Here is a 16681-nt window from a genome sequence, read left to right as displayed (position 1 = left end):
AGGGGGAGGGAAGACACCTGAAATGAGCTAAACGGTGGATGCTCAGTAGGCCTGGCATGCTGACCTCCAGCTGGAAGGGGCATGCAGAAATGGAAAATAGGACAATAGTTGATATACAGCTATTTCCACCATCAGTTTAAAGCTCTTATCCCAGATCCCTTTTATTTGCCTCTTATCATGCTTTTAGGTGGAGCAACCATTCCAGTCTTAGTAATAAAACCAAATTCAGAATGTTACTGGAAACACTGGTTTAACTTCAGATCGCAATGGTTCCATGAAGGTAATGTTCAAGAGTCAAAGCAACCCTAGCAGATCAAGAAAATATGGGCAGGGGAAATTTTAGCTAACCAAGAATATGTAGAGTAGCTAACTTTCAGCTACCATCTCTACAATTGCCTCCCTTTCAGAGTTTGCTTTTGTAGCTATCAACCCTTCTGTTTCTTTTAATTTTGCTGGCTGACATCTTTGCTCTGTTTGACCCACTTATTCCCCCTCCCCCTTATCTTCTGCTTGGACTCATCCCTATTTAGCTGCCCAATCCAGAAGCAAGTTTCGGTAAGCATGAGTCTTTGTCCAATTAGCCACATCCATTTCTATTTCCTTTGCACCACACTGGCCCTAACTGTAGGGACTCCATGCACTTGTCCTCTATCTTTTTCTTTTTAAAAGCATCTCTGAAGCTTTGAGGAGTAAACAGAAATGATAACAGAACGTAGGTACAAGAGAGGTAATAGGCACGGTTTTTTACACAGACGCTTAAGTTTCCTAATTTGGTCTATATTTCATGATTGTGGCTTTCTGGGACACCTTTGGCCAGGTCCACAACTAGGGGGGTGCAACTGGAGCATGTGCCCCGGGCGCCATGCTGGTGGGGCTCCAAAATGAGCGCGGGTGGGTGCCAAAATGGGCGCGGAATCCATGTTTGCCCCAGGTGACACAGACCCTAGTTGCGGCTCTGCCTTTGGCAACCCATTTTTTAAAAAATAAAATAAAAAATTTAAATTGCCCAATAGCTCCAGGACTCCAGGTGGTTTACGCTAAAACACACTAAAAGATACATTTTAGATAAAAAAAACATATACAATAAAAAAAATAACCCACAAACTGCCCAGACCCAATTTTTGTCTGCCAGAACACCTCAAGCAAAATAACCATTTTTTAACATTGTGATTCTTTTGCATGTTTTGGTTAACTTTATACAAAAATCAGGGCACAAATCAATGCTGAAGTTAATTAACCCATTTTTCCCCTTAAAACTCCTCTGAGTTCTAAAAATGGGCAACCGTCCGGCCCTAGACATTCTCATGAAATTGCCAATCACTGTTGAGGGCAAAGAAACTGAAAGAAACATCAAGGTGCAACCACTATTCAGATTATCCAACCCTATTCTAAAACCTAAAGAGCTTCCATTAATGTTCAAAGTACAATTGGCTCATCTAACTTGAAATTTAAATTTTGATTCTTGTGGACAGAGTTGTATTTCTTACAAATATATAATGAATTCTTTTTAGCTATACCAGCACAAGAATGTATTCAATATTATTTTCTATAGAATTATATAGTAGTTTGGTTAGGTCTCTCCTCTTGACATTTATTCATTTGTAAATTCATTCATTCATTCATTTTTGTTTGTTTAAAATGTGTATGCTATCCAATCCTCTTATGGCTCTAGGAAGCTTATAAAAATGTAATAAGGCAATCATAATATAATGATATCATTAAAACAAGAAATCATCAATCATTAGATTAAATGATTAAAACACTAAATGGCCTGGATAAATGGATATATTTTGAGCCCCTCCAACAGTGTAATAAGGAGATATTGCTTCAGTCTGATTAGTAATATGTTTTATAACTACAGATAAAGCAGAAATAATTGTTGGTATTGAATGTATTTGTGCCAGAATGGTAGAACTGCTCCATTCGCTAACTTAAGCATGTGGGATTGACTGTTTACGACGAGGTCTACTTAATGAAAAGGTGTTGTTCATTCATCAGTGATGAATTATATTCCTTGAGTTAATAGGGCTTTGTTGTAACATGTGCATTTTATCTTTTTCATACCCTTTCACACTGTTTCCATTTTCAGAGTATTGCACCCTTTGTACAGTTATGATGACTAGTCACTGAATTGTGTGGTAAATCAGAAATTCATTAAATAAAGGAATACATTCCCATTCTCTTCTTTTCTTAGGTGTTTGTTAATATAGATGTATTTTATTATGACTTACTTTAGGTGATTAAAAGTAGATCAATTTTTCAAAGAAAATAAAATAATAAAAATTGAACAAAATCCTTGTGAGTTTTGGAAATTCAGGAGGTATCTTTGGGTAGACAAATAAAGTTGTGTATAGGTTTCTGAAGACTTTGAAGTTGGATCAAAAATCTTTTTTTCTTTTTCTCTTAGCAGAAAGGAAAATTCTGACTTTGAATGTTCAGACTCAGCCAACATACAAAACAATATCCAATGTTGTTGGGTATTTAAAAGGAGCTACAGTTCCTGGTAGGTTTATCTTTATTTCTCTGGGTGCTAACTTCTGCAAGTCACTTGCCGGAGTGAACAAGAACACAGTTACACAACTTATTCTGGACTGAGTAAGTCTCTTGTAGAAGTCACATTTAGCTTAAAGGAAACTACCTTTTACTCCAGACCTTTAGCAAACAGAAAGTGAGAGACTGTGATCACTGGTTGTTTCAAATGATTTTATGTATGGTGAGCCCAGATATCTGCGTTACTTCCAGAAATATAGTAATTACTGAATTGCTGAAAACCATGCAAGAGAAATCTAATCACTTAAGCCAGTTTAGATCCATTTTAGTTGGTTGCAATAACTGCTCAGCCCTATGTCCGTTCAGATAAGTTCATTCTGCATTATCAACTATGTTGTTAGCAAATATGTTGAGATCGCTTTCAGATAAAAACAACTTTTGAACCCCGCTGACTACTATGGCAAACAACAGCTGTGACACAGCTGGCAAGAATGGGAACGCTTACCCATACAATCAATATTTGGAAGGACTGTTGCTTGTGCTGCTTAATTAGTAAAAGCATTTGCTGGTGCATGTTTTTCAGATAGATATGTCATAGTTGGCAGCCACCACAGCAGTTTGCATGGTTACAGTAGTGAGCAGTGGGCTCATGGCACAGCAGTGATGACTGCACTTATTCAAGACTTGATGAGGAAGGTGAAGAAAGGCTGGAGGCCTCAGCGGACCATCATTTTCTGCTCATGGGGAGGAACCATGTTTGGCAAGATTGGTTCCTATGAATGGGCAGAGGTAAGAATATTTACGGGTTTCTTTCTTAACCCAAGGGGATCTGGAGTTGCCAATAGATCCAATACCAAGGATTAGAACTTTTGAGTATTTGCTAAGTCCTTTGTCCTTTGGATCTTCCTGGCCTCCTCTTGCTAAAAGTTATTCTCTGAGCATGTTCTTTTCTTCCTTCTCAGAGATGTTCTCTAAACCTACAGTCAATGACCAAACTGAAAACTAAGTCTGAGTTGCCTCTCCCACTTGCTTTACATGCTCAGTGATTGTATCCAGAAGGATGAATGAGTAAGCAGTGGTATAGTTGAAGAAAAAGAGGGGCCCATGATACTCAAAGGCTCCCCAGATGTGCAGCTTTTGTCAATTGCCATTATGTCTATTGTCTAAATCTAATTAACTGGGTGATGTCATGTTCGCCATTTCAATGTCTTTGATACATCGTAACGTTTCGCATGTCATTAACTGGTTGCGTGTTTCATCTTTCTCGGGAGGATGGGAGTAGTTATCTTTTGGCTTTGCTTTGGAATGTATTTACATTATCTACTGCGCTCAAGGTTACTTTCCCAGGCTAGCAACTCTGACGATTGCTAGCACCTGTGCCGGGCGGGGCTGTTACGAGGGAGGCGGGATACGTTTGCACCAAGGGTTTAAGTTTGTATTTGGCGTGCTTTTGCTCATTCTCAGCTTTCTCTGTATTTGCCTTTAGTTCCTTAATAAATCAGATTTCATAAAGCAGCCTCTTGTGAGTCTGAGTATTTGGGCTAGGGCAATCATTACATAAAGCTGAGAATCTAAGATCCTAACTCCGCTGGCCCCTGTCCAGGAAAAGACAAGTTGTCTAACCCTGTGAGTGAGAGCGCCAGCGATGACAGAACCCGACATCGTGATGATGGAAGAAGGGGAACCGGACTCGACCGTGAGGCGGCCCGACCGACCGTCCCAGGGGGGGGAGCTGTCCGCCATCCTAGAAGAGGCGAGCTCCGAGTCGGAGGGTGAAGCCGAGGGTCTGAAAACCGCCCCGGAGACTACCGTAAATTCTCCGGGCGAGCTGGTCACCTGGGATGAGACCCAAGGGGATGCCACGGTGGCGGGGGGCCCATCCTGGAGGCAGAGATACCCATTATCCCCCAACGTGGTGCAGGTGCAGCCAACGGAGGGCTCCCCCACCCCGGATCGGATCCGAGTGCTGGAGTCAAAAATGGACTCGTTAGAAGCTATACTGAAACAGCTGAGCTTAGATGTGACCTCGTTGCGGGAAGTCCGGGAAGAATCAAGCCAACAGTATTCAACCCCTTCGTCCCATGTGCAGTCCCCGGAGCAGCGACGGCCGGTGCGGAGGCGCGAAGGGGACCAGTCGGTCCAGATGGAAATCGCGGCATCGCCAGGGCGACCGCCCCGGGGCCCCGCGCCGCCGTGAGCCAGGGAAGCACAAACCCCTGCAGCACTGGCGGCGGGGCGCAGCCCGGCGGGAGGCGGGATGAGAGACTTCCCGGTCAAGTTTGATGGGGACCCGACCAAACTCTCATTTTTCCTGACGAATGCTAAAGCCTACATGGAGGAATGGGGGTCGCTTTTCCAGTCGGAAAAGGCAAAGATCATCACCATTGCCACCAAACTGAAGGGGAAGGCGGCAGACTGGTATGTCCAGATGTGCCAGTCGGAAGCGCCTGAACTGGAAAAATTCGATGAGTTCCTCTGGGCATTGAAACAACACTTTGAGGATCCTTTGGTGAAAGAGAGGGCAAAGCGAGCCCTGAAGGAACTTAAGCAGGGGTTCAGATCCGTGGTGGATTATGCTTTGGAGTTTAAAGCGCTGGCTGGGAAGGTGGATGACTGGTCCCAAGCCACCATTATCGAGCTATTCAAGGATGGCCTGAATACAGAGGTGCTGCGCTGGTCCTTGGGGAGGGACGACCCATATACGCTGTACGAATGGATCCTGCTGGCGGGGAGGGCTGAACATGCCCATGAGATCTTCGCCCATCGAAAGACCGCCAAATCGGGGCGGGAGGTGAAGCCCAGCCGCCCATCGAGCACCGGGGGAAAACCAGGACAACGACCCTGGGACGAGGAGCGAGAGAAGCGGTATGCGAAAGGCCTGTGCCTAAGATGTGGTAAAGAGGGGCATCGAGTGGCGGCGTGCCTGAAGGCAAAGGGAGAGGAATGGCTCGGCAAGCCGCCGACGAAGTCCCCTGCCCTGCCGAGGAAGCAGAAAGCTGCGGTGGCTGAAACCGTGGGAGACGATGCGATGTTCTACGAGGAGGAGGGTGAGCCCAAAATCCTGCAGCCGGCGGGAAACGCCAGCCACCTGCTTTAAGGGGCGCCGCAGGGCAGGTGGTGGAAGAAGGGCGCGAGCCTTCATCGGTGAGTGGTAGTTACCGCATTCTCACGGTGAAATTGAAGTTGGGCTCCCAAACCAAGACTGTAGAAGTATGGGCCATGATTGATTCGGGGTGTTCCCGGTGTCTAATGCACCACGACGTGGTAGCGGCTTTGGAGCTACCTACTTTCCCTTTACAGCGACCCATCGCCTTTACACAGCTGGATGGGTCCATGGCAGGGGGCAAACCGGTCACCCATTTCACAGGGCCGGTAGCCTTGCAGCTGGGCAGCCATCGGGAAGGTTTGTCCTTCATCGTGGCTCCAGTAGGGGGTCCCTTGGTGGTGTTGGGGGTGCCCTGGTTGGTGCAGCAAAACCCCCAAATCAACTGGGTTTACCGGACTATCACGTTTAGGGATGGGTTCTACCAAGCGACTGAGGGGAAGGGTGCCCCAGAGGAGATGGTGGGGGTGGCGGCAGCTGCGACTCCGCATTGCCCGGCCCCTCCTCTGGAAGGCTTGCCGGCAGATTACAGGATGTTTGCTGATGTGTTCGGCGAAAAGGAAGCCGACCAGTTGCCTCCCCATAGAAAGACGGACTGTGCCATCGAACTGCTTCCCAACACCCAATTGCCCAAGCCAAAGATTTATTCCATGACACAAAAGGAGTTGACTTTGTTGAGAGACTTTGTGGACAAAAATTTGGCGCGCGGATTCATCGAGCCGGCAAATTCACCGGTGGGGGCGCCGGTTCTCTTTCGCCCAAAAAAGGATGGGACATTGAGACTTTGTACCAATTTCCGCGGATTAAATGCCGTCTCAATTTCCAACAAATATCCCTTGCCATTGATCAAAGACATGTTGTCACATCTGGCTAAGGGAAAGATCTTCTCTAAACTTGATTTAAGAGAAGCATACTATCGTGTACGAATCAAGGAGGGGGATGAGTGGAAAACTGCATTCAATTGCCCGTTGGGAGCCTTCCAGTATAAAGTGTTACCTTTTGGGTTGGCTGGGGCCCCTGGGGTATTTATGCAATTGATCAATGAAGTACTGCATGAACATCTGTTTAAAGGGGTATTGGTGTATTTGGATGATGTATTGATTTATACTGAAACCATGGAAGAGCATGTGGCTCTGGTCAAAAGAGTACTGAGTAAACTCAGATCAGCAGAATTGTATGCCAAACTGTCTAAATGTGCATTTCACCAGACCCAAATTGACTACTTGGGGTATAGAATTTCAGATAAAGGCATAGAAATGGACCCTGTCAAGGTGCAGGCTATCATGGACTGGGAAAGTCCCCGCACCCGCAGGCAACTTCAAAGTTTCCTGGGGTTCAGCAACTACTACAGATTATTCATAAGGGGGTTCGCTGAAATTGCCTTGCCACTCACCGAACTGCTTCGAACCAAGGGTGTGGGAGATACTCGGAGAGTAAAGAATCCAGGGGCGCTGTTGCGCTGGACGCCTGCTTGTCAAACGGCGTTTGAGCGGCTAAAAGCAGCTTTTGTCAAAGAGCCCATTTTACAACATCCTGATCCCTCAAAACCTTTTGTGGTGCAGGCGGATGCCTCCGATTATTCCATTGGGGCATTGTTGATGCAACACGACGGGACAGGGTGCCTCAAGCCATGTGCCTACTTGTCCCGCAAGTTCTCCGAGACTGAGAGACGTTGGCATGTATGGGAAAAGGAGGCATTTGCAGTAAAAGCCGCATTAGAAGCCTGGCGGCATCTGTTGGAGGGGGCGAATCATCCCTTTGAAGTATGGACTGATCACAAAAACTTAGAGGCTCTTAGTACCCCTCGAAAACTGAGCCCCAAACAGGTTCGGTGGGCTCAATTTTTCAATCGATTCAATTTTCAGTTGAAATTTATTCCGGGGAAAAGGAATTTCTTGGCTGATGCGTTGTCCAGGCAACCTCAGGACTCCGGGGCAGCGCCAGAAGTGGTCAGCACCCTGTGGACAGCGCCCCAATTGGGTATGCAGGCTGTGACGCGTAGCCAAACACGCGCGCAGCAGCCACCCACTGCGGACGCCGCCCAGCCGAACGCTTTGTCAATTCCTTCCCAGTTGCAACAAAAGTTTCTAAAAGAACTGAAAACGGATACTTGGTTGCTTGCGAATAAAAACAATGTTACTTTTGACCGAGGCTTCGCTTGGAAATCTAATCGCCTCTATGTCCCTGAAAGCCTCAGAAAAGACGTGTTACTACGTTCACACGATGACAAACTGGCAGGTCACTTCGGGTTTGTAAAAACCCTGCACCTGGTTCGGAGACAGTTTTGGTGGCCCACATTACGTAAGGATGTTAAAGACTACATTGACTCCTGCACTGTTTGTGCCATGTCTAAACGCAAGGTGGGCAAGCCCCAGGGACTGCTGCAGCCGGTGGCTGCCCCTTCTTGCCCCTGGGATGAAATCTCCATGGACTTTATTGTTGAGCTACCACCCAGTCAACGCAAAACAGTCATTTGGGTGGTCAAAGACTATTTCTCAAAACAAGCTCACTTCATCCCTTGCGTGTCCATTCCGTCGGCACGTCAGTTGGCCCGCCTATTTCTTGTACACGTGTACAGGCTACACGGATGTCCCTCACGCTTGATTTCGGACAGGGGCACACAATTTACCTCACAATTTTGGCGGGCGTTCCTTAAATTGTTAGGCACGAAGCAAGCCCTGTCCACGGCTTGGCATCCCCAAACGGACGGGGCCACAGAGGCTTTAAATTCTACTCTGGAGCAATACCTCCGAGCTTTTGTGAATTACCAGCAGGACAACTGGGTAGACCTCCTCCCTTTTGCTGAAGTAGCATACAACAATGCAGTGCATCAAAGCACTGGCCAAACCCCATTTCGTGTGGCCCAAGGCAGAGACTTTGTCCCTATCCCTGATCTACCGCAACCTACAGGCGGATCGGCCACTCCGGATAATTGGGCAACGCAACTGGCAGACTCCTGGCCAATGATTCAAAAGGCACTAGCTGATGCACAATTGGATTATAAACAGTACGCTGATCGGAAGCGGGCCCCTCAGCCGGCATTTCAAGTAGGGGACTCGGTTTACCTCTCCACCAAGTTCATCAAGTCCTCACAACCTTCCAAGAAATTGGCTCCTAAATTTGTGGGTCCTTTCCCAATTACCGCTCAAATTAATCCTGTGACTTTTAAACTTGACTTGCCTCATAACCTCAAACGCTTACACCCTGTTTTTCATTGCAGTTTACTCAAACCGACTATTCCTTCTGACCGCTGGCATCGCCAACCTCCACCTCCAACCCCCATCATGATTGACGGTCAGCAACACTTTGAAGTTAAAGAAATTTTGGACTCTAGACGCCTTCGCAATACTTTGCAATACTTAGTTCGTTGGAAACATTTCCCTCATCCGGAGTGGGTCGCTGCACCAGATGTGGCTTCCCCTGTCCTGGTTGCCCGTTTCCACTCTGCTTATCCCAATAAGCCCGGTCCCTAGGAGTATTTTTAGGGGGGCGGTATGTCATGTTCGCCGTTTCAATGTCTTTGATACATCGTAACGTTTCGCATGTCATTAACTGGTTGCGTGTTTCATCTTTCTCGGGAGGATGGGAGTAGTTATCTTTTGGCTTTGCTTTGGAATGTATTTACATTATCTACTGCGCTCAAGGTTACTTTCCCAGGCTAGCAACTCTGACGATTGCTAGCACCTGTGCCGGGCGGGGCTGTTACGAGGGAGGCGGGATACGTTTGCACCAAGGGTTTAAGTTTGTATTTGGCGCGCTTTTGCTCATTCTCAGCTTTCTCTGTATTTGCCTTTAGTTCCTTAATAAATCAGATTTCATAAAGCAGCCTCTTGTGAGTCTGAGTATTTGGGCTAGGGCAATCATTACAGGTGATGACTCCAATGATTTGAGTCTTAGACAAGAATCTAAGAGTCATGGTAGTATCATTGAAAAATGTAAGCTGTTATAAGTAGGGTCACCTTTTGCAAAATTAATGGTGTCAAGTCCAGTAAGTTAATTTTTTCTAAATATTTGTTTAATCTCTTTGGTATGGCACCAAAAGCTTCAGTTGTGATCTGCATGACAATTATTTTTTTTCCTCCAGAATCTTTTGACCTCAATTTGCAAAGCACAGTTGTTTTTCATCAATTCAACTGTCTCCAGTATTGCCACATCAGTGAACCTCACCTTCTTCTTTTCTATAACAGTAATGCCTGGTGTGTTATATTCTAAGTGCCTATTAGCTTGAATTCTGAAATCCCACAAAATGTTGATTTCCTTATTTTGCAACAAGTTTTCAGGCATGTAATTCCAGGTTTGGTTTTGTTTTTTTGCAAACAATACATTTGGATTTTCTACATAAATTTCAATAGACAATTTTTGTAACCCTATCATGGTTCTGCTTATGGTGGTGGTGGTGGTGATGCTTTATAAATAAAGTACTTACTTAACAAATGTTGAGACATTAATAGTGAAAGCATTCCTAATCTTTAGCTAATGTTTGTGTATATGTGTCCATGTATTTTCAATTAGGGACGCGGTGGCGCTGCGGGTTAAACCGCTGAGCTGCCGATCGGAAGGTCGGCGGTTCGAAACCGCGCAGCAGGGTGAGCTCCCGTTGCTCGTCCCAGCTCCTGCTCACCTAGCAGTTCGAAAACATGCAAATGTGAGTAGATCAATAGGTACCGCTTCGGCGGGAAGGTAACGGCGTTCCGTGTCATCATGCTGGCCACATGACCCGGAAGTGTCTACGGACAACGTCGGCTCTAAGGCTTAGAAACGGAGATGAGCACCGCCCCCTAGAGTCGGATACAGCTGGACTTTACGTCAAGGGAAACCTTTACCTTTACCTATTTTCAATTAATCAGGAAATAAACGAAATCAACACATATTGAATCATGTTATTATGAGGTGAGCATTTGAGTAAAGGTGTCATCTGATGAAATGATCCTTTTCAGATACATGATAATAGAATTAAGGCAAATGGACATGGTCACCTTGTTTCTGTTAGCCACCAGCAATTCCACTCCTCCTATTTAAAGTTCCAGAAGTGATCCTAGGTGTTAAAAAGAAAATGAATGCCCCCTGGACTTTGGTGGAATATCTTTTATCACTGACAAATGGAAATTAGATTTCTAGTCTCCAGATCCTCAGTGGGAAACTGATGCTCTTCAGAACACGCAAACAAACACAAATCTCTTAGGTAAATATTTTGGGACAGGAAATGTTACTTCAAATAGTAAAACTGAGATGTTTACATCGCTGAGTAAAACAGTGTAGGCAGTTTTCTGAACCCATCAATTTACTCAGTGGCAAGTGACAATTAGCACCACCCAAAAAAGTGAATAAGATATTAAAAGACATGTAGATGGAAACTGACCATCTACGGCAATTAGTCTACATCAATGCAGGTGATTAATCATAAGTACTTTTTAGAGCCTCCTCCTCTAATTTGTAGTCAATTAAAATGTTCTTTAACAGCAAACAGACACTAGGTTGTGTCAACTGAATGTTGAATTTAGTAAATGGAAATAATTTTCTAGATGCATCTTGGAATCTACTGAGAATAGAAGAATGGTTAATGAGACAGTTTGTCAGTCAATCACTGACCAGGGGGAACTGGATAAATAAGCAAAAAGGACAATCGAGTTAGGTGGTTAATTGGTACATGCCTGTTGGTCAGATCAAACAATAAAGCTTCCAGGAGAGAAAAAGTGGATGAACAATGATAAAACTCAAGTTAGATATGTACCTGTCTGTTGGATTGGAATATAGGGATACTGTAAGCAGAATAAAAGTACATGTTTAATGTCTTTTCTAAAGAAACCAAGCAATTCAGCTGTAATGGACATTTATTTGTTCAATCTGGCAGCTTTGAGTCAATATGTTTCAGTATATAATTTTTAATTTATAAATGCTAGCTACAGCCAGCAGTTTGGTGTAGTGGTTAAGGCATCAGGCTAGAAACTGGGAGACCATGAGTTCTAGTCCAGTCTTGGGCATGAAGCCAGCTGGGTGACCTTGGGCCAGTCACTTTCTCTCAGCCCTAGGAAGGAGGCAATGACAAACCACTTCTGAAAAACCTTGCCAAGAGAACTGCAGGGACACAACTGAACAGGTTAAAAAAAAAAAAAAGACTCCTAGCTAGCTTAATCAAGTAACATACCAAAGGCGGCAATCATGCTTAGCCTTAATATTACTAATTTTAATATGTATGTATTGGCATATATACTTCGAACAATATTATACTCTGCCTCTCTAAAGCAGCAGTGTAGTGACTTAGTTTAAGTAAGGTCATAAAAAAATAATAATAATTGACTCAGGCACTTACTCAGAAAATATGTTTAGGATCACAGCCTCGGTTCAGAGTTTACACACTGAAAGAAGATACAGATTTCCTTTCTTAGCCTCTCTTGCTGTTATGATGCGACACTCATAACATACTCTGATAGGAAAGTCCTGATTGGCACAAGTTCTGCATCAATCAATCAATCAATCAATCAATCATCTATATATCTTATCTTTCCACAGGAGAAGCTAGTACTTTAGCCACACTGCTTTTGATTCTATGCATTAGGTTTTTTTAATTCAAAAGCATATTCTGTTTCTCATTTTAAAAATCCCAAAGCTCTTTATCAAAATAATAAAAATTAAATATAAAACAAAGATAAAAGCAGAGTAAAAAAGAGTTTAAAAAGAATAAAAACAGAATTTAAAAATCCCATTAAAAAAAAAAGCAAGGCAAAATGGTTGCGGAGGGAAATAAAGAGATAATATATAGATATATTCTTTTTCCATAATATGGAAAATAAACTACAGATGTAGTTCGGCTTGGGCCCCTTTACCAAGTTTGTGGAATTCTAAAACAAAATGAAAAGTAAAACGGGTTGATTTGTGAACATGGTAGACAAAAATTTAAAAACTTGCTTGGCACACACACACAGACACACATTTACATATTAAGACATAAGGTAAAGTGTGTAAAGAAACTGTACCTTAGGGAGAAAAACAGGTACAAATTTTCATAGGGATTCAAAGAAAATTTGCAACTAAAGTGGAACTGGACACTTTTCTTTCCATTGGCCCTACTGGCAGGGATTGCTTTTTCTAAGTAGATACTTTATAAATTAATAATATCCACTGTTAGCACCAAAGATGCTGTTTCTGCTTCGCTTGCAAATTCTAATGGTAGGATTTCACAGACAACCACATACAATAAAGCTGGACTGCTCTGAAATTGAAGTTACATGGAAGGTGTGCAGATATTTTTGGGCCTGAGTGTAAGCAAAGTGGAAACATTGCCAAAGCCTTATTCTTGTAACTGAATCATGGGTTTACAATAAGCTGTGAAAAATATGGAGAGAGGGTACTGTTGTGACCAGGTATCAAAAGGATTCTTACAACTGCCTGAGAGCAAAATGTCTTTAGTTCCACTTCAACTCATCCTGGCATCAAACATAATCATGTTATACCCTTTTTTGCACAATGCAAAGAGCCTCTTCATGGAACAAACAGTTCATTACTGGGTAGGCAATGGGAAATAATTGAAATCTGCCTTTGCTTTCAAAAACATAATCAAATGACAACATTGGAGAAATGATGCCACTCACATCTACAATATGGGTGCCTGGTTAGAAACATCAAGCACTTTGTCTGCTAATTCTTACATTTGAAGTTTGATGCGGAAAAGAAGCATTTTTTTATTCAAAAACAAAACATTCTTTCTATTCTTTCAGAGGATGTAATGTTTTGATTCTCTGCTTAGAGAGAGACTAAGAGTCATTCTTAATTCCTTCCAGCCTCATTTTTCATTTTGTTCATTTGAGAAATGGAATTATAACCCCACAAGAGAGAAATTAAATAAAGACTTCCTTTCAAGTTCCTAAAATGATATTCTATGAAAATTGAATTAAATATTACTTGGGGAATTGAAGTTCGTGGAAAAACATGACTTGGGTTCCCCCTTCTCTCCATTTCAAAGGACTACAACAAGAATGCAGGTCTTAATTAGGAACTGGCTTATTAATCATGTTTGTGTTTTAGGATCTCAGGAAAGTTCTCCAGAGGAATGCAGTGGCATATGTGAGTCTCCATGATCCAATAAGAGGCAAAGGAATTTTATACTCCACAGCATCTCCTTCGGTTCAGCAACTAGCAACTGAGATTACAAAGGTGAGTGACTTCTTATATGATGTTTCTAATGTAGGTTTGATAGGAGGATTCAAATGTAATTGGCATTCTATAATTTTTTTGGACATTTCCAAAAGTTTCAATGGCTGAAACTGATAAATATTTCATAAGTTAAATATTTAACCTCTGAAATGCTTATGGAATACTAAGGCAAATACAAATACCAGGGTAAATTTAATATACCATGATATTAAATAACGGGGTATCAGATCCTCAAGATAATATTTCTTAGAGAAAACAGAAAAGGAAAACTCACTTCTGAAATCTGGAACTGTTAAACTTTAAGAAAGGAACAACACTAATAAGAGGACGATTTAGGGTACATACATTTGCATAAAAAAGATAAAGGAGGCAAAAAAATTCTTCCAGCAGTATTACTGTGTAATACTGATGAGAAGTGGAAAAGATGGCACTATCAGTTTTGATGGATCCATCCACCATTTTGCTTCCAGAACACAATGGAGAAAGGCTTCAGTAGCAGCAGCTGCAAGATAATAATGTGGGAACCATGTGAGATTGCTGTAGAAAAGGTTCCTTCTGAACGACATTAATAGAAGAAACAATCATCTATACCAAATTCTGTTGTTTGTTGGGAATGATAGAAAAACTTGCTATTTGGAACATAACAAATACAGTAGGACAAATTTCTCCTAAATTTCTCACAGAGCTTATAGGGAGGAAGAGGACACTTTAGTAAGAATGCCTGTACCAACATAGTAAATTGCCTTATAGAAGTTCAGATTATTTACTCTAGTACTGTCCATAGGCCTACACAGTCTGATAGTCATGGCCACTTCCAGACATGGGGACTTCAAGTCCCATAATTTCCCAGCCAGCATGGCCACTGAGGAGAATTCTGGGAGCTGAAATTCACTAACCTGGACTTGTATCTTTCTCTGTGTTCCATTTTATTTATTAATTTATTTATTTTTCAAACTTCTATTACCACCCATCTCCCCCAAGAAAGTGGGGGACTCTATATTGGCATTTGAAGACATTTACAGTGTAAAGATGTTTTTTTAAGCATTGGTTCACCCTCCTCCTCCTCGTAAGATTGCAGAAGTAGTTTGCCATTACCTTCTTCATAGGGCTGAGAGAGAGTGACTGGCCCAAGGTCACCCAGCTGGCTCTGTGTCTAAGGCAGGATTAGAACTCATGGTCTCCCAGTTTCTAGCCTGGTGCTTTAACCACTATACCAGACTGGCTCTGTTTACCCAATGAGATTTGAAGGTTGTCTTATGCTGTGTTTCATTTTAGAATGTTAACTGTTTCCTTTTTAATTTACTTCTTTTCAGCTTTGTTAGTGGTTTTGAATGCTTCAATTTGGAGCATGTCTGAAAAGGGTCTACTGCCCTCTTGTACTCTAGCACTTTTATTCATTCATTCATTCATTCATTCATTCAATTTCTATAGCCACCCAGAGTCACTGGTTGAGATGGGCGGCTATAGAAATTGAATGAATGAATGAATAAATAAATAAATAAATAAAAGATAGAAAGAAATAATATAAGATACTTACTCTTTGTAAGCATCCAGAATAAACACTTGACCATTCTGAAAAGCAGAGTTACTGTGTATCCTTCGCGGAATCTTCATGTCTTCAATTTGTTACAACTGATGTGTCTTGGCACAGAAACAGCTTGGAAGTACTTAGTTTTCTGTGCTTGCCAGGAGGATTCTGACAGAAACCTTGAATAAATGAAGAAAGCAGATCTAAATATTTAGGTTATTAAGCCAAATTGGAATTCATACACTTTGAGACCTCTATGAGCATGTGTGAACTCTGTTCAGCCATGCTAATTATTGTCCACTTTATAGCAGGGAATTCTGCCAAGTTACATTTCTGTCTCTGAGTGTTCTATAAACGAAGGTGCCATTGTCAGCTTGCTGCATTAATGAATCACCATTTATTTGGCACCCTATAACGGAAAAGTCTATGTTGTCTGGGGAGGAAATTAAATCCCCTAAATAAGACCATTAATTCATTAGTCTCAAATTTACTTTTCAGAAGCACAAAAGTTACTCTGACTGAGCCATTAATTTATATGTCAGTAGGGTTGGCTTTGCTAAAGCAAAAACAAGAAAGAAACTTTGGGAACCTTGACATCTTGCTAATATATTGAAAAATAAACTTTGAAATACACTTTCAAGACCCACAACTGGAAAAAAAGTTGCTTTTTCTGTTCCATAAAACAAGTCCTGCAGTGCTAGCCCATCTGCTTTGCAGGATTTCCTTTCAGCTACAGTGGTGTTTATCCAGATGTGCAAAAGACATAGGAGCTGCTAGTGTGCTCCATATAGACTTCATAAATGAAACCATCAAATAATGCAACAGATGTTTTATGCCAGATCACATGTGCTGATCTGAACTTGATTGGGGTTTCAGTGCATATGTATAACTGATCTGGGTTCCTCTGTATTGGTAGGCTCAGTGCTTGACATTTTTCATAACTGATTCTGCTAATTAAAGTTAAGAGAGATTTTGGCAACTAGATCCAGAAAGATCTGTTTTAGGAATGCACAACAACTGTAACATGGAGAAATGAACCTCATTTACCATATCCTTGTTGCAATGCATGTTGAGTCTTCAGTGTAGACCTGGATCCAAGTATATAAATTCAGAAATAGGAGCATGGTTTGTATTCCCTGTGTACACAAATAAAGGAGATGAAAATATTTATTTTATTTTTATTTATTTGTTCATTTAATTTATACACAGCCCATTTCACTACACAGGTGACTCTGGGCAGCTTACAAATAAAAGTTATAAAACCCATTATAAAAATACAAAGATAAAGAAAATAGAAGATAAAAGAAGGAAACTAAAAGGCAGAGAGTGCGCCCGTAAACCACCAACCGCCCCCAGGGCTGCCTACCACTCCTGGATCCCCAAAGTAGTTGGCAGAGCCAGGTCTTGAT

At 42.4% G+C, this 16681-nt stretch overlaps 1 protein-coding gene across 2 annotated transcripts in view; it reads left to right on the top strand.

Annotated features, from left to right (window-relative positions):
• NAALADL2 (N-acetylated alpha-linked acidic dipeptidase like 2) overlaps positions 1-16681 on the top strand; it is a 443576-nt gene that overhangs the window by 236167 nt on the left and 190728 nt on the right. The window contains exons 6-8 of one of the 2 annotated variants that reach the window (XM_063306434.1): positions 2411-2503; positions 3074-3279; positions 13616-13744. In XM_063306434.1, coding sequence (XP_063162504.1) covers positions 2411-2503; positions 3074-3279; positions 13616-13744 — 428 coding nt within the window. Of the gene's footprint in view, positions 1-2407; positions 2504-3073; positions 3280-13615; positions 13745-16681 lie in introns of both variants that reach the window. The other variant, XM_063306433.1, reaches the window with a different exon arrangement.

The sequence above is a fragment of the Candoia aspera genome, chromosome 6, assembly GCF_035149785.1.
Source record: "Candoia aspera isolate rCanAsp1 chromosome 6, rCanAsp1.hap2, whole genome shotgun sequence".
Taxonomy (NCBI): Eukaryota; Metazoa; Chordata; class Lepidosauria; order Squamata; family Boidae; genus Candoia; species Candoia aspera.
The sequence above is the reverse complement of the archived record's forward strand: the minus strand, read 5'-3'. Positions and strand labels throughout refer to the sequence as shown.